This window comes from Fundulus heteroclitus, unplaced genomic scaffold, assembly GCF_011125445.2.
Source record: "Fundulus heteroclitus isolate FHET01 unplaced genomic scaffold, MU-UCD_Fhet_4.1 scaffold_135, whole genome shotgun sequence".
NCBI classification, from domain to species: Eukaryota; Metazoa; Chordata; class Actinopteri; order Cyprinodontiformes; family Fundulidae; genus Fundulus; species Fundulus heteroclitus.
In genome coordinates this window covers 277,667-298,024 of record NW_023396547.1, presented here as the reverse complement: position 1 = coordinate 298,024, position 20,358 = coordinate 277,667, and the positions used below count along the sequence as shown (strand labels likewise).

The following is a 20,358-nucleotide window of genomic DNA, read 5'->3' as shown; positions in this document are numbered from 1 at the left end:
CTTTCAGATATTAAAAACAGGACAGTAGCGGCAAAATGTGTGCAACCCTCCAATGGAGGACTCAGTCCGAGTGACCGGCCTGTGGACCTTTGCTGCATGTCCTCTCCCTCAACCCCTTTTTTCTGTTAGCCTACTCTAAAATAAAGGCCACTTGTGACACAAAAACAGAAAAAACAAATAGGACAGTAAGACTCTATAAATAAAGTTTAATAAATGTGTGTTTTTTATTTTACAAAAACCATATGATATTTACTGGTATTTTTGTGTTTTCTGCCCTACTAAAAGTGTGTCCCATTGTGTTTTGTCTTAGCCCAGGCTTTACACCTGCTTGCAACGGTACAGTAGACGGCAGCAGAAAAAGTTGAAAACATTCAATATTCACTTTATTGGTTTGGTTGTTTTGTGTGTTTTTGAGTACAGTGGTTATTTCTGCCTCTGCGGCATTCACAGACAAAGACATGAACAAATAATAACTGGGAACACAACACATATAGCTTTGTGATAACATCTGTGGCTCAGTCTAGTTGTTACAACAGGCATGAGAGTGGCACTCTCCACCTGAACATACACTTATACAAACAAGTAAAATAATACTTTTAAAAATTCTGTGTGGTTCATAACAGGACATCTATTTACATACAGTTTACACAATTAGCATCCTAACACAAAAATCATAGTGTGTGAGTTTGAAGTTAATACAAATAAACACTGATTATTCAGATTAAAACAAATTTTATATATATATATATATATATATATATATATATATATATATATATATATATATATATATATATATATATATATATATATATATATAAACATAGATTATAATTATACGGTTATTTACTGTCAAGTGCTATTAATTACTATGTACAGGAGAGCTACTGTTTTGCAGTGAAATCTCTCCTGTCTGAGTGGCGTAAAAAAAAAAGGTGCTGCTCAGAGAATGGAGTCCAGCGGCAAAAGTCAGAGGTTACAAAAATTCAGTCGAGCCTCCACCTTCTGAGAAAAGTGGTTAGTAGAGAAAAGTGGCGTTTTAGAGGAAGCGGCAAAATCAGGTCAGACTCCTTCCACTCACCACCTCGGTAACGCAAAAGAGAACGATAGCATTGTATTACAGCATAAATGCTGGGCTGTCTTTGCGAACACAGGAAGTGGTTTAGTCAGGGTGATGCCAGGCAGTCTGACGCGTAAAGTGGCACGTTGTTGCACCGGAGGTAAAGATGGTCAGGAGTTTAGGCAAGTGCTTGTTGGTCATCTCTGCCAGTTCTGCTGATTTGTATAGAGCTTTCTTCACATCTGAGGCGGCGTTATGGTCTAAGTTCACAGCTGCTGTTGTTGGGTTTTTTTTTCCCAGTCGAACAGAGGAGCAAAAACTAAAGAGGAGGCTGGCGTTTTCTCACTGATCACTCAAGCAGTGATTAGACGTGCTATGAAAGCTAAGGTAAATGCTAAAACCCTCCGTTTTGGGAGAGTAAGAACGGACTGACAAAAATGTGGAGAAAAAAAAAGTAAAAATTAGCAGCTTGTTAAAATCAACTTTAAAAATATAGATTTTGTATTTATATAAAATATATATGAAATATTCATTCTTTTCACTGGGCGGGTATTACGTACCACCATATGTGCTTCTTGCATTCCACATGAGTGTGTAAATAGGTTACATGAATGCACGCCAGCAGGTGAATCGGAATGTCAGGATGTATAAGATTGCGTTAGATTGTGCTCTTTCATCACATCCTTGTCTTGAAATGACTCCCTTACTTTATGTCTTAAAGTTTATTGCTTCCCTATCTGCTGTTCTTGCTGTTTTAACAGTCCGTCCTCTCTTCTTTGTCTCCTGATGCCACCTGCTAGCAAACCGTTTGCTGGCTGGACAGTGGGCTCTCCAAGGACACGCTTGTTGGAGACTGGCCTGTACGGGCGCAGGGCTTAAACATGGACGAGATGTGAAAAGCCTGGAGGCAGAAGAAAAAAAAAAAAAAGCATGTCAGGAGATATACATGAGAGAGCGAAGAGAGAAGGTGGACAGAGACTACCGTTTAACCAAACCTCCTCTAAACATAGACCGAAATTCATTATGCTAAGAGAAAAATGACCCTGGACGTACCACCCAGTATGCAGTGAGCCCCCCCTGTATGAAGCCAGTGAGGACATCAGTGGGGTGGTGGCGGTTTTCAAAGATGCGGCTCAGGCCTGTGTAGATCGCCACCATCACTAAGAGGAATTGCACCAGCGGGCGCAGTAAGCGAGCTCCTCGCCACGACAGCCTAGCCTGCAGGTAGAACTGCAAAAAAAAAAAAAAAAAAACAGAAGAAGATAAATACTGTTATTATACAATCTGCACACTATTAATATATGCATATAGATAGTAGTGTGCTAATGCATGCCCCAAACACATAAAACTGTGATTAAGTTTAATGACTAAAGTTCTGCAAACGGAGACAAAGCGCTTTAAGTGAAAGATGAGCGTCCGCTCAGTCTGCAGCCCAGAGGGAAAACAGAGACCTGGCATGACTCCATAAACAATTCTTATGCTGCATTTCATCACATTTATCAACCACATCCAATTTGTGGCTTCAAAATAAGTTCAAGCTAGATGCTAAGGAAGGAAAAGCTTTATGAAGCCATCAGAGGGCTGCCTGGGCTCATCAGACACCAGGGCCCACATTCCTGCAGGCAAGCCGACCTTCGCTGGTTTTTGTCTCTACTTCCACTGTGAGCAGGTGGTACTCTTAGTGCTTCCTGCACAGGCAGCTGGCTACAGTCTGGGAGGCATGTACCTACAGGTTTGAGTTGTCTAGAGACTATTGAAACATTAGGAAGAAGCAAGCCAATGTGCAAAGCTGTCTGTCTAAACACTTCTCTTTCTCAGTCCTGTTACAGGTACTAACTATATTGCCTTTTATTTGATTTATGTGTGACAGGCCAACACAAAGAACTGCAAAACTGTGAAATCGAGGACTAAGGATACATGTTTTTTTTATTTTATGTATATGCAGCCTTCCAGAATCAATACTTTAGGCTTTTGCAGCTTCGCAGTATTCTTTACGTAGAGAGCAAACATGAGTCTTGCCACAGATTGTCAAATTGATTTACATTTGGACTTTGACTGGTCCATTGTAAGAAATCAAAATGCATTGCTCCAACCCAACCGATCCATTGTAGCCTTGGCTGTATATTTAAACATTGTTTCCCTACTAAAAGGTGAACCTCCACACCTGTCTCAAGACTTTTGAAGCCTTCAACAGATTTTCTTCCAGGGTTCCCTTCCACTGAAGCTCCATCTATCTATCCATTAGCCGAACAGCTTCCCTTTCCCTGCTAAAATAGACGCATTCCCACACAATGATGTTTATCTTTGGGGCCATTGTTCAGGACGATGTGCAATGTCTGTTTTCCACCATACCTAAATATTTGTATATAGACCAAAATGTTACATTTTGGACTCAGCAGACTACAGCACATCCCACAATTTTGTTGTGGCCCTTACAAGGCGAACCAAAAGAGCGATTTCTCATAGTTTTATTCTTGCTCCTCTTCTACAAAGAGCAAAACTGTGGAGTACACAACTAACACTCTCCAAACATGACGTTGAGACGGTCGTTGACACTGGTTTTACAGCTATTCAAGGTTGGCCACTTCTTGTCATAATTTAGCCAGAGAAATATTTGGAAAAGACAAGAAAAGTAAGACTTGGTTAGATGATTTGACCAACCATCTTTAAACCACATTTAGAAATCCATTACACTTCTTTAGGTGACTGTCTTTTCAATTTCTCTACCATACTTACATGTTGTCTAGATTGAAGAAATGTTTTTTTTTTTCTATGTCTATTCAACTCTTACTTGCATGGAGGTTTAGCTGTACTGTCAACCAAAACTCCCAACGGAGCTTTAGATCTTTGCAGCTCCTCCAGAGTTACTAAGGGATTCTTGTCTGCTTCTCTAATTATTGCTCTCTCCTTGCTCAGCCTGTCAGTTTAGGGAGACTGCCATGCCTTAATAGGCCAGTGAGATGCTTAAAGCCTGGCATTACATATCATATCGAGTTTACCCTGCTTTCACTTTTCTAAAACTTTATCCCTGACTTGTTTGGTTTTTATGAAGCTGTTGGTTCACTAACGTTCTCTGAGAAACCCCCTGGGGCTTCACAGACTATAGCTATTGTTATTCAGAAATGAAACCACACACAAGTGGACTTTATTTTAGGGGGGAGGGGGGCTTCTATATATATATCTATATATATATATATATATATATATATATATATATATATATATATATATATATATATATATATATATATATATATATAGTGTGTGTGTATATATATATATATATATATATATATATACACACACACGACTATAAAGTTAATAAATCAAATGTTGGCAAGGCCGCTCTGAGCATGAGAATATTTAGGTCGCCTGAAATGATTCATTATGAAATATTTGTGTGTAATACAAGAGGAATGTTGACACTGTACGGATGATGACAGGCTTTTGTCTCCCTCTAACTGTCACTTCTCCCTCACAAAACAGCCATGTGCACTGGGCAGTGCATTCAAACGGAGAGAGATAAAGAGATTGGGGGTGGAGTGGGGGCGAGCAGGGGGTTTTTGAGGGTGTCTATTGCTGAAAGAAGCCTGTCGATCTCTCAGCGGGCATTTTCAGCCCCCCAACCCCCCTGCTAAATGAGAACCACAACAAGGCCTCCTCTGTTTGTGGAGTCTCTTCATCTATTCATGCTCTCCGTGGAAAACAGCCTCCCTCGCTCTCGCACTCCCCTTCCCCTCCTCTGTGTCTCACCAGTTCTTTCGATTTTAGGCAGGATGCATGTTGAGAATTGCTGCTCTCAAATATCCCCTACTTCACTATTAGGAGTTAATGTATTAAACAGCACCTGCCTGTTAGAGTTTGCTCGTCCACGTCGACTTGGCTCGCTGATACTTGCTAATTTGGGTTTTCTAGCCTCAAGGGACGAGTCTTTCAAGGTTTTAATGACTAAAGAGAAAGGTGGAGCTGCAGCACTTAGAAAAGAAAACAAACTTTTGTACCAGATAGAGTGATTGCACTATATAGGCTCATAAGCAAAAGTGAAGGTCACTTTCATGATTAGAGTCATGGAAAATGTGTGACTGTAAAGCACTTACTGCCAGATAGAGCATGGTGTACATCGCAAAGGAAGCATGCCCGGAAAAAAATGATTTCCTGAAAGAGAAGATCAATAAAAGGAAGCCACATGTTACACATTAACTGCTTGAGTTAACTAACAGCCCACCCTTGGTAAACACTTCATCTTTGAGTAAGAGAAATTAAAGAGCACACACAGACACACACCTTGCCTCTTCCTCCACCTTGTGGTCTGACTCATTGCAGGTGACCTCAGGGACGTACTGGCCAGGTTTGCAGTTAATGGATGCATACGTGATGTTACACGCAGAGAGGAAGTTCGGTCGCAGGCGCCCCACACTGAGCTTGGCCATGTTTGTGAGAGACTGTCCCACACAACAACCAAACAGGAAGCTTCCCAGTTCCTTGTACAGGCACGACACGTAGTGGTTTCTGACGAAAGCTCGTGAGAGTACGCCTCGAAAACGCACCCGGTAGCACTCGCCCAGAGCAATCTGGAACAGAAACAGGAGAAGTCGGTTTGTTAAAGCCACACTGGAAAACGGGGCGAATAACGGCACGAGGAAACCGTGCATCGTTGGCCTTACTGTTAAGCCAGTGATGGCGATGCCACCTGCGATGAGCAAGGTGTCGGGGACTGCCTCGCTTTTCGGGAGTGGATAAGCGATGGAGGTGTCTCCGCAGAAAAAGCCTCGCTTGTACGGTTTCACTGCCTTCAATTCGCAGGCAAAAAATGGGATGGAGGCTGGTAAGAAAAGAGAAAGTCAGGGGTGAGAAGCACACACACAAAAAAAAAAAGATGGCTTGATGAAGGTCTTGAGATTTGGTTTATGCGATAAGGATCACAGAGACATAACAAAGTGCTGGGCAAGCTTCATATTGAGGCACAAAGGCTGTTGGCAACATAAAAGGTGACTTTCTCTTGACTCATGTCATGAATAAGAAAAAAGTAAGGCATGTAGCAATATCATGTGTCAGGCATATTAGGGTACACAATCTGCAAATATCTGGGGAAAGACATTCCACTCATAGCTGCCTCAATCTGAGGAGCAGGAAGAAGGAAGAGGGTTGACAGACAAAAGAGACTGAAAACGGGCATGACAACTGGAAAGTTCAGAAGAAGTGGAAAAGCCAAAAGAGGAAGGAGGAAGAAGGTATAAGAGCATGGTAACACAAAACAAAGAACTTCAGAGGGCTAAAAGAACAATGACTTCACTCTTTAGAGAGACATGTTAAACCAGTAATACAAAAAAAAAAAAAGTCTGATTGTGTAATCCATCTGAGCGTTTATGAACTAACCTGAGTTTCTAGCCTGGTAACTTATTACCAAAAAAATAAAAAGAGGTCAAGGTCCGTTTAACTCATGCAAACAGACAGCAGAGTCCGATGGTGAAAGTTAAAAGTTGTGCAACACTTCGGTGAGAAGCGTGGAGATGCTGTTTCAGTATACCACCCCCCCACCCCACCCCCGACACACACCCCACTTAAAAACAAATGAGTGTTGGGCCCATTCGTACCGTCAAACTAACAGCCAGTAACCTTGCCAAGGCTTACCCAGAATCCTCCGTTTCTTTATCCCATGTCCCCATATCCCCCAGTGGAATGCAGTGAGAACATGGGACTAATCATTAACCTCTGCATCTCCTTCTCATCCCAGGCCTGCTCGTTGGCTGGAACGCACCCAAGCTAAAAACGCTGCTCCTGCCAGGGAATCTTTCAGACTACGTGACTCTGTAGTGCACAGGATGCACACTTTAAATCAAGGCAAAAGGAACAACAAGCAAACACATCCTCAAACACCCAACCAGTGGTCTGAAAACAAGTCCTTAAAGTTTAGACAGTATAGGGTCCATCACATTCAGTCAACCTCACAAGCACAAATAATCAGTTACCACTGTAATAATCTTCTGCCACTTTAGAATTTGAATACTCCTGAGACACATTCCCACATCGCATGCTTGATTTAAAAAGGTCTGCCAGAGTCTAGATTTGCTGGTTGAACTCTGTTCAAAGTCAAGCTGCCCTTGCAGAAAGACAAAACAAAGCCATGTTAAGGAAGTTTAGCGGGGAAGGAGAGAGGAAAACGCAGCGCAGACAGATAGCAGAGGCCGTGACGCCAACAAAGAAAGGGAGACCGATAGGAGACACCTCTCATCTGACCCCAATCTCGCACTCATCTCATTCAGTCACCACGCATTTACAGCGAGCACATCACACACCCACACACCTCCCACAGGTATCCTTTTATCATCTCTGTTAGCTTTTAGCTCGACTTCTTCGAGTTTACATCACGTAAGGCAAGCGGAACCACTAAACTTTTACTTTTACTTTATACGGTTCATATCCCTTGAACTTGTTTACATTGTATGTTAGAACCACGACCTGCAATGTCTGTTAATAGATAAATTCAAAGTTTCGCATAACTGTGAATGTGGAAGGAAAATGATAAATGACCTTCAAAAGTTTTTTTTACAAATAGAAATCTAAAATGTGAATTGTGTATTTGTATTCTGCTTCCTTGAGTTAACTCTTTTGTAGAACCACCTCTTTTTGGGGCCAATTTCTACCAGCTTTGCATATCCAGAAAATATTTTTTTTATTTTTTATGATTGTTTGTAAAATAGTTTAGGTGCAGTCAGATTTATGAACATTGCTGTGAACAGTAATTTTTTAAATCTTGTGACAGACTCTAAAATGGATTTAGGTCTGAACTTAGGCTTTAGCTCTGGACATGAACATGCTTTGATCACAGTAATTAGTTTCTCGCTCTGGCGGGGGTTTTCAATTAAATTTACTTCAGTTTATTTATACAGCACCAATTCACAACACATGTCACCTCATACCACTTTACAAAGTCAGTTCAACTGAATCATACAGACAGAAAGGTTAAAAAGGTTTTCTAAGGAAACTCAGTGGATTGCATCGAGTCATTGACTTGCCACAGTCACTACTCGTGGATGAGCATGTAGCGAAGGTGGACATTATGACATTGTGTCATTGACTTTGCAGCAATCCCTCATACCGAGCATACATGCAGCGACAGTGGAAAGGCAAACTCCTGTTTAACAAGCAGAATCCGACTCAGTGTGAACGGCCATATTCCCACGACTGACTGGGGGTTTGAGAAGACAGAGCAGAGACACAAAAAGAACACAGAAGCACTGATCTAGGAATACATTCTATGTGGGAGAAAACTAAAAACATAACGTCAGAAGTAGCTTCTTTAGTGCCTTCATCTAGGAGAGAAACACAGATACACAGATAAGCTCTGAACCAGTTTCAAGTCTAGTCTTTGGTGTTGTCCTGCCAGAAGGTGAACCTGCATCCCAGTCTGAAGTATTTTAAGTTTTCTTCCACATTTAGCTCAATATGACTCTTCATTACCTCTGACCAACTTCCCTATCCCTTTATTAGACATGTATCCCACAAGCATGATGCAGCCAGCCACCACCATGTTTTAACGTGGGGATTTTGTGTTCAGAGTTAATCGCAGTGAAACGTTTCCTAGCATGTATCATTTTACACGTTGGTCTCATCTAATTACAAAAAAAGGAATACGATATTACATAGTAGGCACGCGATTAGTTGAAGCACGGGTATTAGAACAGGAACAGTTGTTGGATGAAGGTATCCTGCTTGCTTTCTGCTGCAGGAAAGATATTCTTAGTACGCACATGGTGCGAGTGTTTCTGACTTGCAGTTTGTTTAATCTGCAACAGTACATTGTGAATTACCTTTAAGCAAAACATCCACCAAAAACAGCCTCTCAAAACTGAATAATTTTAATCATTTATTATTTTCAGACAATTTGCTGCATCACTAAAATGTTTTTGAATGTATTTTAGTACAGGTTTTGTCCTCTAAGACAGTCACCATTTGATCATAATTGACATATGTCAAACGTAACCGAGCCAGGTTTGTGAAAAACAGAGACAGAGGCTTTTTGCCTGCCCATGAAATCCATTAACACCCCCCCCCCCTTTCGGACTCCTCATCAGGTTTTACAACAGAGACAGTCCCTTTTTCATTAATCGATATGTTGCTGCATTGACAGAGAGATAATGGATAGGCCCTCCATTAGGGCCCAAACATGGTGCTGTTACACAATGAACATGGACTTTTTAAAGGGATCATTTCCGATGCTCGCTATCTAATGGGACGCATGAAACGCTGAGCCAGACAGAGGTGTGTTTTAACAACCAGTGAGTGCCAGGAAGGATAGTTTCTGTTATGTCCCTGCTTTTGCGTGAGCTGCAACTTGGCTCCAAGAAGAATCGAACAACACTGACAGTGGAATGACGTACAGTAAAGCTGCTTGCCCTCGAAAAAACAAACCACTAAATTTATCTTCCTTCTTTCGGTGAATCACATATTCAAACTGCGCCGATCAAAACATAAGAACACAAACCATATGCACAAGCGTAGCTGCACGTTACAAGCTCTTATGTCACTGCCAGCCTCTACACTTTGGAGCTACGCTAACTGTTTTCACAACAAGGCACAAAAAGCCTCCGGAGACCGTCATATCATCTGTCACGCAGCTGTGAGCCAACCTCTGCACACCTGGCCAGACATGCTTTAAAGAGAGCCAGAACAGGAGGGCCGGTGGAGAAGTAGTTCGGCTCAAATAGCCAGGCTAAAACGTGCTGCTCTCTGAGTCCAGCTTACAGAGCCAGAATGCTTTATAATAGTCAAAAGGGACAGAATGAGAGTGGGGGAAGAAGGAGGGGAAACATGCCCCATTCTGTGAAACCGTTCTGGTTCTAATTTACACATCTATGACCGCGGCCCAGAATGATCTCACTGTGAGAGGAGAAAAACAACAACCGAGGAGAAAATAACAAGGATACAAATAAAAAAAAAAAAAAAAAACTGCGAGAAAAAGTAAGCACAACTATAGTTATTCCCGGTGATGGAGTGTCAAAGTAAGAACAGGCAAGAATGTGCAGTCAGGGGAAAGATTATTGATGATTTGGCCGGTAATGCTCGTGTGAGAGAAAAGTGCAGTAGACGGAGTAGTGAAAGATGCAACAAGGGCTTCTCCAAGAGGAACAGCACACGGAGGCGATTAGTGGCGGTTCTGGAATGTGAGGGTCAGGGATCTGGGCTCTGCTGGGACCCGCTCTGTAAACAAGACCCCGCCTCAACCAAGAGAATACCCCTCACATGCCTACAGAGATTCATATACACTTTAAATCCCACAATTAGATACAAATAAGCCTAAACCCACAGACTAATAGACAATTAAATACTCCACACACACAAAAAAAATAAAAATGAAAGAATAGAAAAATAATTAACTTGGATGAGAATTAACCATCAAAATATACTATGCTAAAGCAGTAAAGCATAAAATATGCACTCACATTCCAGCATTTCTTATACAATCACATGCCTAGATAATCTCAGCATATTCTGCATCTGTCTGATACACAGTCCATGCTACCTCAAAGATTAGTCACACGGCCTGAAGCTAGCTCTAAGCAGCAGTAATGGCCACCCGTGTCATTGCACCCAGTCACAATAGACCTAACAGGCCTGGATCTGCATTTGCCCTTTAACAGAAGTGGAGGACATGCAATTAGTGACCTGTCAACACTGGTCCATCTGGCCTGCAGCTTGGGACTGAGTTATGCAACCACCCTGACGGGTGGTCCATCTCAAGCCGGCCTTTAAACAGCTCGCATGTGCCAATATTTATTATCAAGTAAATTTTGAACTGCTTCTTTTTTTTCCCCAAGTCAACTCTTAAGAAAGAACAAAATCGCTGTGTAGGTAAATGATGAAGTTTTGTAATTAGAGGTGTTTGCAGGCACTATAATCCTCAGTAACATTACAAAGAACAGACTGATATATTTCCTAATATGCTCATAAAAAGCAGCGCGGGTTTTGCTTGAGCAATTGTTTGTGCAATGGTAACTTTAAGACCACAAAGCTGTCTATATAAACTGGTTGGGATCTGCTATTTAATCTAATCCCTATAAAGTTTGAGCTAGGCTTTCAAAGGCAATGTCGGGAATTATGTTTCAGTTTCAACCCCAATTATAGCACTATGAAGCTATGTGGTTGCTGATACAGACAATGTCTTAACCTGTTCTTCCTTGCTGACCCGTTCTCTCCGTACTGATGTATTTTGTCTAACCCAAAGGCACCACAAGCAGATGTATCACTTAAGAACAAAGAGATCTGAGGAGTCACAACAGTCTCATATCCTGAACTCTATGATACCATCAACATCTCCTGCGGTGGGACACCAAACAAGAATACCCCCCCTGCTTCATTTATCATCATGCATCTTATGCAGACAGTGGAATGCCCAAAGTTAGACAGAGACTGCTCAAGGCACCAGTCTAACTAAAAAACAACTATATCTATGGACAAAATCAATAAACAGACATACAACAAAAGAAAACTGTAGTTATTACTACACCCATTTAACTTGGGAGAGCATTTATGCCCTTTAACACGCTCCCCACAGCTACTTATGTTTTCTCTACGCTTCAATGCCCGGCTTCCTGAAGCCCACTTTTGGAGCTAAGGGTATGAGCGGTGAGTCCTGCAGGTCTGCCTGTCTGATTCAGCAGGAACAAAAAGAGACACGTTTCAGTTATTTGCACCTGGGAAACTTTGGAGGAGTTGTCAGGAGGGCTTTAGTGGTGAGAGGGTAACGTGAAAACAACACGAGGCATCTGGCATGGAGTAGATGAGATGTGACGGTGCTGTATATTTGGAAAGAGTTGCATGTGTACAGGCGTCACATTGGTCAGTTCTGGTTTAAATGAGAAAACCTGCAGTGACAACAGCTTCCAACTAGAGCTGAAAGTGTGTTGTGGAGCGCATGCCTGGTGTTGTTGTTTCACGACGACAGGAATGTGGACCTGAAATCAAGGTCCAAAGAGGTGCAGCCTTGAGAAAAAGTCCCAAATTCAAGAAAATGGTTAGAAGAAACCTTGTTGATCATCCAGGCCTTGACCCGAGGACCAAACAGGAACCGAAAGAATCCACGCAGACCTACTGACATTATGGCTATTAGGAGCCTGACCCGACCTGAGACAGTCATTGTGAGGGAAGTACCAGCGCCGTGGGATAGGTGGCTGTTATTTATTATCTAGGAGTTCTGTCAAGGTTATTTTCAAAGGACGAGAGTGATTCTTGTGGGTGAAAGGTCAAACTTGGGTGTTTGTCAAGACTTCAAAGAAAAAACACACTTTATATGAAGTGTGACACATTCACGAGGCTGTCCTAATGACGGGGAACTATCCAATGGCACAATGACAGCCTGTCTAAGTTTTCTTGTAGGGGGGCAAAACAAAAGAGGAAGAGCTATTACTTCTGAAAAAAAACAACTCAAAGGCAATTCTACAGTTTGTAATCAAAGTCAGTTGGAAAACTTGGTGGAGACCCTCTCCAGACCGATTCCAGCTAATGAGCACTGAGGTTTGGAATGCTGCACACATCTTTATTCACTCATTAGGGCTAATACCTATGAACCACCCAAGGCACTTATGGAACTGTCATCTAGAAGATTGCAGCTGTCTCATTAAAATTGCATTTGAAGCTTTCTCCAGTCTGAATTGTTTTCTGAGTGTTCCTTACTGAGATATAAACAGACAGCTGTGTATAGGATCCCACGGGTACCCAAGGGTTGAACCTTTAGCCCTTACTGTAGATCTTCATCTTCTATCTTTCCATGTTCCCCCCGAGGATGTTGGCTCACTCAGGCTGCCACTTGCCCCTCAGCCCTTAGGCAACTGAGACATTTCTGAGACCTGCGACATACTAACAGATGACCGAAGCAACGCTGTAAAGCGAAGCGAATAGTAGTCTTTGAGAGGAAAGCAACTCGGAATGGATTTCTGAACCCAGACCCTGCTGTCAAATTGAAAGAAGATGCATCAGTACACTAACAAGAGGCAGTAAGCAAAGTCACTTCTTCCACTGGCTAATGATTTGACTGAGCCATTTTTTTCTAAATAGCTCTCCATCTGTTAGCCGCAGACTGACGCCAGTTTGTTCCATAACTCCAGGGAGTCAGGGCCCAGAACGTTCAGCAAAACAGGACCGGCAAATTTGTCAACAAACAGCAAGCACATGGCCGCAGTAGTAGGACTGGAATTAGAAGGCATATGACTCAGACTATTATGCATACACACACGCGCGCACACTAATTCACACACATAAATGTTTTAATATTCCTGGGCATGCACACGCAAACGTGCTCTAACGTGTCGGCCCCTGGCTCGCTCGGCAGCATTCTCTACCAGAAGAAGAGGATAAAAAAAAGCCTTCCAACGTAAAACCTGCCCAATACACACGCATGATGTGAAGAAAAGAAAACAGAACACATTCACACCAATTAATTTATGTTCGGGACACCTGAAGCGCCAAAATAAAGTTCCCGCCCAGCAAAGAGAGGAGTAAAAACTTTGAGTAGAGAGTAAGTGGAAAGAACAAGCTCTGCTAGAATCCTGATTCCTGAGATAGATACTCGTCATCTGGTTACAGCATGCCACTTCATGTCTCACACCAAATCTTTCTTTCCCCAATAGGGATAATCTGAAACCACATTTCTTTTTCCTCTTCACCAGAATAAAACACATTCTGCTTTAAACTGGCAATTTTGTAAATTGTCTTTCTTGTAGCTGACAGATAAACCCCAACCACGCTGTCTTCATTTTACTTCTTGCGCCTATCAAACATGTGTGAAAATAACACAGTTCCGTCCTTAACCTCTGGAAGAGGGTCAAGCCTAAAGGCATTCCTAATGGCTCAGTCGAAGCTTAGAGAAGGGTTCCTAATGCCACCTCCATCTATTGCCCAATTATCCTTGAATTATCCTTGTGAGAGTCAATAGCAGGCTTTATTAGGATGATGACAGGGGGAAGAACACCACTGCAGAAGGAAAGTAGCAAAAAGAAGACAGAGAGGCCTGTCCATGCTTGCTCCTCAGAAATGGAAAACACCCAAAGTCTTCTGACCTCTCGAAATTTGGACCCATCTTAGTCCCAGCCACAGGGTGCAGATTTTCTCAACTCTGTTTCAGTCAAACTGCCACAGTCCCAACAGGAATGCATACATATATTCAAGCGCACAAGCAAACACTTGACTAGACCCCGGCATTTGCATTCTGCCGCTTACACAGAAAGGCGAGCTGGGCTGAACCAGAACAATTCATCTTTGTGAATCCAGCATTATGTGCATGTGTTTGCAGCCTGTAAACTCCCCTGCCTTATGACTGAATCAGAGCATTTCTTTTTGACAACCCCAGTGTTCTGTGGGATTCAAATAAACTGCGCCAAAGACTTTGTTTATATTGTCAACAACCATGAAGATTAAATAAAAATCACCACATCATGCAAACTTTATGTCGCCACTTTGAGGTCAACTTTATAATAAAAGCTCAAAAAAAAACTCAGAAGTCTTCAGCTGATCACATAATTATGATGACGCCTCAGGATAAAATTCCCCAATCCACAGCAGACTCTTTTAAGCATGAATGATGCTGCAGGTCAGGTGTCTTTGAAGATCTGATGAGAGCATTATTAAGAGAGTACTCTGTTTTATTTCAGTTTTTAGTCAGAGATAAGCCTGCTGAGGGCAATGCAGGGCCCCATTCATTCCCAATAAGTGGGCCCATTCATTTCCAAATGCCAACAGATGAGTCAAAGTTCGGTAACTGCTGATAACAAGCATGATGTTAACCCAGACAAAGACCAGCAGGATGTATCAAACAAGGGGTGGACTGTAGGTGTTAATAATATCAGTTATTACCAATTGTATGTTGTGGCGTGATGTGTTGAAAGCTGTCAGTTTAGTATGCAAAAGATGATTTACAGCTTCCTCATAAGAGGCCGTGATGTGGATTTAATGCGAGTTACGCTTCTCAACAAACATCTCCAATAAGTCAAGAAAATCACACGTTAAAGCATTTTACAAAATCTGTGTAACAGTTTATCCTATTGAGCAGGGGTCTTTAAATATATTTGCATTAGGTCTATTTATCATTGTTTCTAAATATATACATCCATATTCAATAATGAGGCTTATTTGTCAGATTAAAAGTCCCTTTTGAAAATAACAACCGTTAAACAGGTATTGAAACATCCTTTTGGTTAAGCCCAAATTTCTGTTTTACACTTTTTTTTATTGGTATGATGTAATATTCTAATTCTAAACATAGTATTTTCACAAGCTGTAAGTAGAAAATCTTCCTAATTAAAAGAAATAAAGGCTTGGAAACACTGCATAGTTAATCTATACAATAAATGTCCCTGAGTAAATTGAGTTCTTGAAATACATGAACCTTTCAATAATATTCTAATGCATTCAATGGGCCTGTATATATAAAGACCAAAAGGTTTGAAGTATGGCCAATACAGGCCTAACATTGGATAGCAACAAGCTTCTGTTTGCAATGCATTTCCAAATGTCATAACTGTTAGTACTTTAAAAGAAAGAATAATAGGTAAAATGTATTCAAATATACTGTTTGAATAATAATTTATTCTAAGAGCTGCCCAAACATTGAATCAACATTGCAACATCACAGTTGCAAAGGACTGCTTTGATGCAACTCTGTTTTTCAATATATTTAGCAACTAAAAACTGACATTCACCGTCCTCTAAGGCCACAAATTGTATCTGTTTTAGTGACAACAACCAGAAGGCTCAGCAGGAATTTTTACTTTTTGGTCTTACCCATCTGTACTTCTCTAATGCTTTCTTTCTTCAAAAAACTGGAAACCTGTTGTTTCTACCTACCAACAAAGTCTATTAAAAGCTCTGCAAATTACGAGTTGTATTACTATCAATCTGATTAATATTAACCATTCTGGTTCCAGATAAGAAGCCATTTGGATCCAGATCTGGACTGTGGTCTGCCATTAGCGAATTCCAGAGTTGTGAAGGGTTTCAATGCTAGTTGACACGGGAAGGAGTTGGAGTACAACAAACTCAACAATTCAAAAACAAATCAAAATCAAATCAAATACTAATAGAGAACCAGTAGGCCACAGGGAACAAACATTCTTCACAAAAGAAGGCTGCAGCAAACTGCAGATACAACTTTATGTTGTGTTTGATTTGTCCTGCAAGTCTGAGTTTGGAAACTGGGACTTTTGTTACATTCAAGTTGCAACTTTTCCTTAGAAAGCCAGAAAACCAGAGGGATTCACTAAAGTTGGCATTGCTAACTTCTAGCAGCAACATTTCTTTTAGTAGCAATACAAGCCTTTAACAATGAACTTATTTCCCTCACTAGGGATAGTGTAGGGATGCACCAACGCGCATCGTCTGCACTGACACAGATTTCTGTTTATTTTCTTTTTTTGTTTAAGGTTTTAACTGCCAATCCCGATTTCGACCATTTCCATTTTTTCTAAGGACTATAATACATAAAAGAGAAAAACAAGTTGACAGAGGTAGAAGTTTTGAGTACAACAGAAAAAGAAGAAAATATAAGCCCGTCCCTTCTTTTTCATCAACAGGCTTACACCTCTAACCTTTATGTGATTTGTATTAATCAATAACAAGTGCATGAATGCATATGATGTTGGAATATGTCTTTACAGACCTTTGATGCTTTTAATGTGTTTTTTTTTTTTTGTTTTTTTTTTGGTATTTGAACAACTAAGCGACGATCAGGGGGAAACTGATCATCAGAAAGTCTGATCTGTGGGACATTCATTCCACCAATCAACTGTCTGTACCTACTTGTCCTTGCACTGTTGTTGAGGCACTGGTCCCTGTCTCCAGTAGAGTTTGGATGATCACCTTGGACAGGTCACCAGTCTATCATAGATCTGTTGCAGATTGATTAGTATATCTCTAATGCTATGCAATTTCATTCATTAATGTAGGGGCATGTTCACAAATAGAGACTGTCCCCTGTACTGTTGGTTTAATGAGAAATAAATTTGATAAAGATGACCAGATGTGCAACTAAACAGTTTAATTGTATAACTCGCACTACATTATTTGTAAAATTGAGACTTCTGGATTTCCAAGTCAGGATTCCAGCTTCAGTCGGTGTTCTGTTTGACTTTTTCAAGCTTGAACTTGGAAATTCTTCAGGTTACAAACAAAAAGCAACAAGAGCACATTTTCTTACTGATGCAAAACTGGTGACAGGTGCACGACCAAACTGATTACTAGACTTATGAAAACAATTATTTGCAATCTGAACATAAAAATGAAGCTGATATGCATGTATTTCAGTCCAAATTTGTAAGAATAAGAGAGGAAAGAAGCTTCATGAGAATTAAAGCCACATGGTCAGTTGGAGGTTTAGCAGACCTGACCTTTCCACCACTGTGCTGATGGATGATGACAGGTTGCCAGTCACCTCCTGAACCAGCGACCACAGCTGTTAAACACTGTGCTAAGTCAAAAACTAATTACATCCCTTTAGGGTTAAGAATTACATGTTGTTGAATATAAAAGCCTCCCACAGCCGTTTTGTTTGTCTCATTTTTCTTACACTTCAACTGCCAGCAAGCATCAGACCCGTCGGTCTGCCTTGACGGGTTCTACCTCTCCCATGTTTACTGGCCAAACGGATGATTTCTTACTCACACATCGGTGCTCCCTTCCATATGATTGTGACAAGGAAAAATCTACCTTTTCCAACCATAAGGATCATCAAATAGTTCTCAGTACTAACTATTGCACATTTAAAGTTGGTCACAAAAAAAGAGTTTTGACACCTTCAGTCGTAGAACCAACTTAATTAAAGTATTTGCCCTTTAAACTTAGGGAAATTTAGTTTTAAACAATCCTTAAATATGTCCTTAAAACTTTATTTTGTGTTGCTGCAAACATCCATTTTGAAAGTAATTCAAAGAACTGTAAAAATCTAATTCTAAGAATCTGTTTCTTATTTATTTTTGCAGAAATTAGATCCACAAAAGGATCAACATCAAAAAACCCTGACGTTGAGGCATATTGTTTTGTATCCAGATGAACAAACTCACTGCGTTTGATGCAGCATTCTCAAATTGTGTTTGGTTTGTTTCTGTTTGAACGTTTGAAACGTTGAGTCTAAGCGAAAGGACTTCTGATTACGTGGCTTTAACGGATGTCACATCAGCCCTGCCTCCCCCACCCCTCCTCCTCGCTGTTCCTCCAGCCAAAAGTAACAACAATGCTGTATCCTATCAAAACAAACAACCTAATTAAAATGCATCAGGGTGTCCATGTGGACTGGCATTACAACTATGACAGTTTACCTCAGTTATTTTGTCTGAACACGAAACGCGCATTGGTTTCTGTTTCAAGTTTCAGTAATGTTAAGTCAACAACAAAAGACAAAATAGGAATTCTAGAATACTAATAGCCGAAATCATGATTCGTCAGTATTTGCTTCCTAAGTAAGTCTTTTCTCATTTGACATCCACATTTCATAGCAGCTAATTTTTTCACCGCTCCCATATAACAATCAGGTTCCCCAATTGCTTTATTGGAATAAAAAGTTTCTCTGCGTGCTTCTGCCAGCTAATTCATCGAAGAATAAGCCTGCAGAGTCTCTCAGCTGTGCATGGCAGATCACTTTGGGGGGAACGTTCGGTAACCCTGCAGTGAGACAGGCAAGAGAGAGCTTGGTGAGGAGGGGTGGTTTCCAGCAGGAGAACACAGGCGCAGGACATGTTTTCATCCCGATTCCCACGTTCCTGTCCCGGGAACTTTGTGTGGTTGCCATGGGAACAGATGCATTCTCGGGACACTGCTGCCAGAGGACCACCCCCCCCCTCCTCCTCCCACCCCTCTTCCCAGCTCTCCCCCACCCCACACCCTCCCTCCCTCCCTTGCTCCTGCCCTCCCCCTTTTCCCCCCACGTGAGTTTTCTTCCTCTTGGAACATTTTCCACTTCAGGAACTTCTGGAAAACTGTTTTGCTGCTTTGTTAACTTACCAAGCTCCCATGTGCTCCCCCCCTTCCCTTCCCTCATGTGAAGCAAATTTTATTCTAAGCAGCATGCATGTGTGAGCGTTCAAAAGAAAGAAAGTTGATGTGCGTTTTAAAACAGTGACAAGATTTGGAGTATAAGTCCACACCAAAACAAGTGACTTTGTTCACGCCTTTGAGTTAGAGTCTCACGCGTAAAACAAGCTGCTTACCAACACAAAGGCAAATAAGATCCAAACCGACAAGCATCTTCCGTTTGGTGCAAAACGAGCCCGGATCTTCAGGCTGGGTAAGGTAATGTATCCCGGCGCCGTTCTCCCTCCCTTCCCCGGAGCCTCTGCTGTCAGCCAGCCGCAGCTGGAGCTCCGCGTCCCGGGGCAGCGTGTTGCTGTGCGTCCCGCCGGAGTTGATTTTTTGCATGTCTGGGACGGGAAAAGTTTCGTTCGTTTATGAAGAAAAACTTGAAGCCAAAAAAAAAATAACAACAGTCAGACCGTCCCGCCGCAGCCAGCTAAACCAAAAACTTTAGTGCGTCCGTCGGCGCAACAAGATCCATGTCAGCTGAAGTTTGACAGCAGCAGACCTCAGTAAGCGAGTGAACGACCGCTCCCCCGGAGGCAATGTCTGTCATCAATAAGAGGTGCAGGACGCGGGTAAAAGGAACCGAGGGACCACCTGGAGGGAGCAATACTCTCTGGATGGATTTCACAACACATTTCTGAGTGGAAGCATGTTGTTCTGCTCTGTCTCTTGAAAACTTGGAGAAGGAGTGGAAGTGCTCCCATGCGGCGCTCCTCCCACTTTGCCGTTTATTTTGTGAGGCTTGAAACACAATTTCCGGTCATACCTGTTTGCTGTGAATTGATGCAGCTTTGGGTCTAAAAATTGAAAGGGGCATCTGTGTGCAGACCCTGGAAATCGATGCGTATTGATCAGACTGTAACCCACATGCTCGCCCCGCTGCTGACCTCCCCGCTGTGTGTCTGCTTCTATCCACTCAGATATTTCCTGAGGCGTTAAACTGTCCCACCCAGGTCAGGACATGTCCCACTTACAGCTCCTGCTCCACTAACAAACTCATAAAAGGACATTCACTTTACCAGCACCTTCTTTAACGGTGCTGTAAGATCCAACAGGCTAATAAGTCCTACTATTGTGTTTTCTAATTCACACAGAAAAAAAAAATAATAATACATGTTTCAGTTATTTTATTTGATGTTTTGTGTTCGCTCTCATTCAAAAACCAGAGTAAATATAAAAAGTAGTTCTCAAATGATGATTGGATTGGGAGAAAGCAAACCAAATTAACCTACACCTAT

General features: G+C 41.6%; 1 protein-coding gene across 1 annotated transcript; it reads right to left on the bottom strand.

Annotated features, from left to right (window-relative positions):
* Positions 1–200: 200 nt before the first annotated feature.
* ppap2d (phosphatidic acid phosphatase type 2D) lies at positions 201–20,009 on the bottom strand. Its single transcript, XM_012871034.3, has 6 exons — positions 19,252–20,009; positions 5,725–5,882; positions 5,345–5,631; positions 5,158–5,215; positions 2,114–2,290; positions 201–1,961 (listed from the first exon to the last, which is right to left on the bottom strand). The coding sequence occupies exons 1-6, from the start codon at positions 19,457–19,459 to the stop codon at positions 1,857–1,859; spliced, it is 993 nt and encodes a 330-aa protein (XP_012726488.2). The 5' UTR covers positions 19,460–20,009; the 3' UTR covers positions 201–1,856.
* Between the last annotated feature and the right edge of the window lie 349 nt (positions 20,010–20,358).